The following is a 6,729-nucleotide window of genomic DNA, read 5'->3' as shown; positions in this document are numbered from 1 at the left end:
TTTTAAATTCTAGTGACAACAAATGAGTGAATGAACAAGTTGAATTTAGCTGCTTCATGCAAATAATTTGGAAATCCACTATGCCATAAAAATGGTGTGGAATTTGCACAAACTGTCAGCGTAGAACATGGTTTCCAGAGTCAGTGTTGTTTGTGTGATGCTTGTGAAGTACTAGTTTTGTTGCACAGATTAAATGGTCGGTGAGTGGCATTCCAGTGTCTAGACTGTCATGAAGCTAGACCAAGATTTTAATGTTGTCTTTCTCTGTGATCAAGTTCTCTTGTGATTTTTTTTTTATTTTTTTTTAATTCCCCCTCCTTTTTTTCTGATTGGAATTAATGCAGAATTCTTCCAGAAGCTTTGATTTTTTTTTTTTTTTTTTTTTTTCTTTTTTTGGTACTGCAGCAGTCTAGTTATTCTGCACTAAAGCCAGTAATTCCAGTGTTGCCAGTTCCTGTTGTCTTACTGTAAACGTTGCATGGTTCGATTGTTTTATTAGGGCCTGGGTTCCTGAAGGTAGGCTTCCTCATAGTACCTAACTCAGCTGCAGAGTAAAATTTGAAAATGGGACTCTGGTGCACCTGAAAAAGTAAAACACAAGACATTGAAGTAGGATAGTTCGGGACACCGGAAAGTTTGGAATAGGGAATAGCAGCATTGCCCTAACCTAAGGTATACCTAAACAATTACGTGGAAATTTTACGCAGTTCAATTTTCTGTGTAACTTGGATCGTTTATATCGTGTCAAAAGGTGCAACTGCATGAGAAAAGTAATTCTTTCGCTTCTACAAAAAAACCCAAGCCTGTAGTGACTCTGGTAGGTAGAGAGCTGCGGAGCTGGCGGGGGACGCACGCTGCCCGGATTGCTGCGTCTTCTTTGATTTCAGTGTGACTGAGAGAAATACAACCTCCCTCTGCCTGCGCCCCCCAGCCCCATCCTCCACCAAAACCCAGCCCCTCCGCCCCGTCCTCCTTTCAGCTTTGATGTGAAATATACTTTACATTATGGAATATTCTGAAAAACAGTAATAGGAGAACCTAATGTTATATTGTAAGGACCAATAAGGAGTAAGAACCGATTCTTCATGTTGCAAAATATTTTACAGCTTCCAAGGTTAAAACATTTTGGAGACAGTTAATTATTTGCACATTTTAGACACTCTTGATTATATATGAAGAATGTAGCAAAAGTGGATAGTATACCTTGAGGAAATGGAAGTAATCTTAAAATTACTTTAAGATTTTTTTGGTAACTGAGTCACACTGCATGTAAAATTAGGGCTGGTCTAAAATTCTTCTGTTAATTTAACTAAAAACTGTTAGGAGAAATTTATCTGAAATGTCATAATCAAATGTGGATTTATATAGCTGTAATATAAAGCTATATATGTAAAAAAAAATAGGTTGGTTTATTTTTTTCCAGTAAATGTGATCTGTAGCTACCAATCTAATTAAATTGGTACAAAATCTGTTTAGATTAGCCCTTATTTACTTTTTTTTTTAAAGAAAAATACACATCCTTGCCACTGTTGTGCAGTTTTGTCTTAATATTTGTTGAGATTTGGTGAAGCATGTTGGATTGCAGCTTGCACAAGTTGATCTCATAATTCTGTCTTTCCCTATTTGAGATGCTTTCAAAGAACATACCTGGATGCTATTTGTTCCGATAGCAACTACTAAATGAACATGTGAATCGCTTACCGCTTTAATACATTAAATTGCCATGTGTCAGGGAGTAACACCTTCTTATAGTAGCTTTATGTAACTCTGGTAAACAACTTTATCATTGGTTTTCTCAAAACTGAAGTTTAATTCTTTTGACCATTGTCATTGCCCTAAAATTTTTTCTAACTTTAAAAATTTAAGTTTCAGTGTTTCATTTTTGTGGCAGTAACAGGATCTCTGGAATGGGGAGATACTGACACACCCTCTTCTGCTCTTGTCTATACTATGAAGCAATACAATGATTACCTTCAAAGACCATCAAACTGTAAAGAAATCATTTTGTCTCAAGTTTACATAAAGCTACATAGATGGTAAATCTTTCCTAACATTTCTTTATTCCACTGTCTTGTGTTTTCATGTTGAAAATACTTCTGCTTTTTCCTCTTGAGTGCCAACTTCTTACTAGAATGACTTCTTAATGTAATATGTTTACCTGGAATGTATTTTAACTATTTTTGTATAGTGTAAACTGAAACATGCACATTTTGTACATTGTGCTTTATTTGATGTGGAACATATGCAGTGTGATCCAGTTTTTCCATCATTTGGTTGCGTAACCTAGGAATGTTGGTCATACCAGACATTAAGTTAAAAAAAGAAAAAAAAAAAAAGACCACTGTTTGTTTTAAAATTTTTAATGTTTTTAGGAGTATGTGCTGTGAGGTGATCTGGAATTTGTCTTTTTTTTTTTTTTGTCAAACTGTACTGCTCCTATTTATTGTAATGTAATAAAAAATAGTTATTGTGAGTTGCTGTCCCGGTTTGCTCTTTCTGTGCAAGAGTTTCAGTGCCTCATCTCTGTAACGGAGTATCCCGAATTGCATGTGTTAGGCAGTTACTCTCAGGTCATTTCTCGTACTTCTCACTGCCTGTCGCAGAGCTGTGGTCCTTGCCCACGGGTGTTCCCGTCCAGTGAAGAGAAGGGGGTACCACCCCACTTGGACGAACCGTGTGTCTCGCTCACTGTTGGCTGCTGCTTGGGCTGTACCGCCTTCGGTCATGCCCTGCAGACCCTGTTTTCATTAGCCTTAAAAGCTGACTCGATGTGAATTAGTCTATGAGTTTAAAATACTCCACGTAGCTATGCTGTGTTCATTCCCAGGCGCACGCTCGTTGTCTTCTATCAAGTGCCTTCCCTAAACTTGCAGAAAACATGAAGGACATTATTTAGTATTGATTGTGTCCTGTAGGGGGGAAAAAAGGGCGAAACTGCTACTGTTACATAAACTTAGGCTTTGACCCTCTGTTACCATGTCTGGATAATCTTTCATCAGTTAATGAAGGGCAGGTTAGATTTTTGTACAAATACAGAGGTATTTGTTCAGAACAGGTTTAACTGCAACGTGTTGTAGAGGAGTTAAGCTGCTGTGGAAGGACTGTTCCTCACCTCGGTGTGGTGGTAGAAACTGAAGCACGTACGCTTCATCACAAGGTAGTCTAATGTCTAATTTGCCATCTGGTGTGTTTTTTTTTTTTTTTTTTTTAAAATTCCGATCTGGAATTTACACGTGTGAAGACTTGCTATTACCAACAGTTCTACTGCAGTGATTACTTACATTGCAAAGATTATTTATGTTATTATTTATAATATTATAATATTATATTATTTTATATAATTATTATATTGAATATAATTTATGACCTGGACAGGGTGGAGAGGTGGGCCCAGTTGAACCTCATGAGGTTCAACAAAAGCAAGTGCAGGGTTCTGCACCTGAGAAGAAACAATCCTCAGTATCAATACAGCCTGGGGGATGAGGTATTAGAAAGCAGCCCTGAGGAAAGGGACTTGGGGGTGCTGATGGACGAGAAGCTGGACATGAGCAGGCAATGTGCTCTCGCAGCCCAGAAGGCCAATCACATCCTGGGCTGCATCAAAAGAAGTGTTGCCAGCAGATCCAGAGAGGTGATTCTGCCACTTTACTCTGCTCTGGTGAGACCTCACCTGGAGTACTGTGTGCAGGTCTGGAGCCCTCAATAGAGAAAGGACATGGACCTGATGGAGTGGGTCCAGAGGAGGGCCACCAAAATGATCAGGGGGCTGGAGCACCTCTCCTATGAGGACAGACTGAGGGAGCTGGGGTTGTTCAGCCTGGAGAAGAGGAGGCTCCGGGGAGACCTCATAGCGGCCTTCCAGTACCTGAGGGGGGCTACAGGAAGGCTGGGGAGGGTCTGTTTACAAAGGCCTGCAGTGACAGGACGAGGGGCAATGGTTTTAAGTTGGAGAAGGGGAGATTTAGATTGGATATTAGGAAAAAGTTCTTTACCATGAGGGTGGTGGAACACTGGAAGAGGTTGCCCAGGGAGGTGGTTGAGGCCCCTTCCCTGGAGATATTCAAGGTGAAGCTCGACGAGGCCCTGGGCAACCTGGTCTAGTTGGGGGTGTCCCTGCTGACTGCGGGGAGGTCGGACTAGATGACCTTTGGAGGTCCCTTCCGGCCTGGACCAATCTATGAATCTATGTTCTCTCTCCAGTGTCATGTAGTTCTTGGGGTGGGGGAGAGTGGGAACACCAACCAACCCTACTATGTACCGAGTACAGGTTTGTGCTAGTTGAGCCAAGGTCTACCGAGTTAGCCAGGGAGCAAACATCCACGGTCAAACTTCTCCTCCAGGGGAAAGGATCGAGTTCTATATTCCTGCTACAGCAGTTACACAACACCAGAAATCAGTAGCAGCAGGAATTGTCTTCAGGGTCTGAGCGCTACAACCACTACTGTTCAAATTCACCCCCTTCCCGACCCCGTAGTCTTCTTCCTAACGCAGTAAGATGGCACCTCTGCCAGCGTGACTCTTGCATGTTAAATAGGTGTAGTTAAAATCTTTAAGAATTTATTTTACTTTTGAGAAGGTGCTCCTTTAACAGTGGAAATAAATCATGGAGCGTGAAAGACTAAAAATCGGATTAGTCTCCTACGTAACAAGCGTAGCGCTTCAAATGGGCATTCCAACACACGGCTCCCGGGTAAGGAGAGCCATCTGTTCACCATGCACATCCAAGCCGAGCAAGAACGGAATTAAATTGCCACTATTTCCTGCAAAACCGTCTCGCACACAAAGCTTTAGTTCAAGGAGGTCAAAAGTAGTTGAGGGAAAACTTATCACCCATACAATACAACCCCCAAACCCTTCAAGCGGGAACTTCAGGGGAAGCAAAGTCCTAATTTGTACTTTAGGTGGGGTGGAAGGATTTACGTTTCATTTCTTCTGAGGTTACAGCTCTTTTATTGTTTCATTTTTATGGATTTGTAGCGTTACATGCAAAGTCATTAATACCAGTTATTTATTGTCGTCGCTGTAGTATCGCTGTTTCAGAGCTCTGTATTTTCTGAGAAAGTACAAAGCCTCCAACTCTTTTATTACAAATTCTCCTCGTGCAATTAGTTGCTTAATTTTTTCAGGATCTTTCACATCTTTATTTTTTAGAAAAGCTGCTTTCAAACGGCTTCTAAAGTAGTCTGCTCCTTTGGGATATTCCCTTCCAAGGTACAGCAGCTTGAAGAAAAAAAAAAAAAAGAATTTTTTTTATCGATCGAGTGTGCAGTAAAAAGGCTTTCTGCGGTTAAGGAAAGTGCTCGTGGCATTTAAGACACTTACATTTTTGTATAGATTCAACACTTCACCTCTTAGAGAACTGGCCATTTTCACATTTCAGTGAACTCTTTATTCTCCTCTGATTTACTTTTTTTTTTTTTTTTTAACCTGAAGAATAATCAGTTTGACGTCAGTAAATCCCAGCCTCATCCACCACAGGTTTCCAACCAGACTCCTGCACCTCCCTGCGGCCCTTTTTGGGTTCTCTGTCCCTTTAATCTGCTTCTCGTTTGTGTTTCTGCCTCCTTTTCTCTGCCGCGTCACGAATCGACCGAGGCCAGTGCGTACCGGCAAAAGGTAACGCGAAAGCCAAGTAATGCGTTAGCTAACGGGATAAACCGATTTTTATTCGTGTAAATAAAAGCGGCTGGAGCCCGGCCCAGCTCCCTCAGCTGGCGCCTGAGGGGGAGAACCGGGCCCCTCGGGCCGCCACCTCCCCCTCGCTTTGCCTCGGGGGGCCGGCGCCGTGGCCCTGCCCCGGACCCCGCGCCGCTCGGTCACGCAGACCCCCGCGTCCCCCGACCCGACCGTCCCGTTCCCCGCGGGGCCGGGGGGGAAGAAGGGGAAGGGGAAGGTCAATCTCTCACCGGCTCCCGCCGCGCCCTGATCCCCGGCGGCGCCGCTTTACGGCAAAGCCGTAAAGGGAAGCACGGCCCTTCTCCCGGCCGGCCGGGGGGCGGGGCGGCGGGAGGAAGGACGCCATTGGCGGGGGGGAGGCACGTGGCCTGGTCGCCTTGGCAACGCGGCGGCGCCATGGTGAGAGCGCGGCGGCGGCGGCGGGGGGAGGCCCGGGGCGTCTCCCTCCCGGTACAGCGGCTCCTTCGGGGGGCCCGCAACGCGGTGGGTCGGGGCCCGGGTGACCGGCTGTGCCCGGGCGGAGGCACACCAACTATTTGTTGGTGCCGGTGTAGTCGCAGGGCTTCGGGGGCCGGCAAGAGGAGCGGTGACGGGCGCCTCGGGAGGCCGGCTGGGCGGTGAAGTGGGCGAGGGTTGGGCTGAGGTATTCCACGAGGGCTACTGAAGAACCGGTATATGGGCAAAAAAAAAAAAAAAAAAGATTGAAGGCTCTGAAAAATCACCTGAAGGGCATGTTAGCTTTGCTGCAAACACCACCACACCACACCCCCCCCCCCAAGTCTCTGTGGCTTGTTCTATGGCTGCTTAGCCGGAAACACAGCTTAGAGGTAACTAAAAATTTTTTCTGTCAGAATCTCTCTACCGTGACAAACTGCTTTGCATTCCCCGGCACAGCCTGTCTTCTCCTTCTCTCTGCTCCTTCCTCCCCCTCTTCTCCACCCCACAGGGAGTATCAGGGTGGTTTGGGTTGAAAGGGACCTTTAGAGATCATCTAGTCCAACCTTGTGCCCTGGGCAGGGGTGTCTTTCACTGGACCAGGTTGCTCAAAGCCCC

The 6,729-nt window shown here is 44.8% G+C and overlaps 1 protein-coding gene across 1 annotated transcript; it reads right to left on the bottom strand.

Moving 5' to 3' along the window:
• Nucleotides 1-5,004: 5,004 nt before the first annotated feature.
• Nucleotides 5,005-5,367, bottom strand: ETFRF1 (electron transfer flavoprotein regulatory factor 1). Its single transcript, XM_074168614.1, has 2 exons — nucleotides 5,323-5,367; nucleotides 5,005-5,220 (listed from the first exon to the last, which is right to left on the bottom strand). Exons 1-2 carry the CDS (start codon nucleotides 5,365-5,367, stop codon nucleotides 5,005-5,007), a joined length of 261 nt encoding a protein of 86 aa, XP_074024715.1.
• Nucleotides 5,368-6,729: the final 1,362 nt, after the last annotated feature.

This window comes from Numenius arquata, chromosome 2 (genome assembly GCF_964106895.1).
Source record: "Numenius arquata chromosome 2, bNumArq3.hap1.1, whole genome shotgun sequence".
In the NCBI taxonomy this organism is placed as follows: Eukaryota; Metazoa; Chordata; class Aves; order Charadriiformes; family Scolopacidae; genus Numenius; species Numenius arquata.
Note: the sequence above shows the minus strand (reverse complement) of the source record. Positions and strands in the feature narration are given on the sequence as shown.

Excerpts from the sequence above, each read along its gene's own strand:
- ETFRF1 (XM_074168614.1), bottom strand. The coding sequence starts at position 5,367 with ATGGCCAGTTCTCTAAGAGGTGAAGTGTTGAATCTATACAAAAAT. Across the intron at positions 5,221-5,322 it reads TGTTGAATCTATACAAAAAT|CTGCTGTACCTTGGAAGGGA; the intron begins GTAAGTGTCTTA and ends TTTTTCTTCAAG.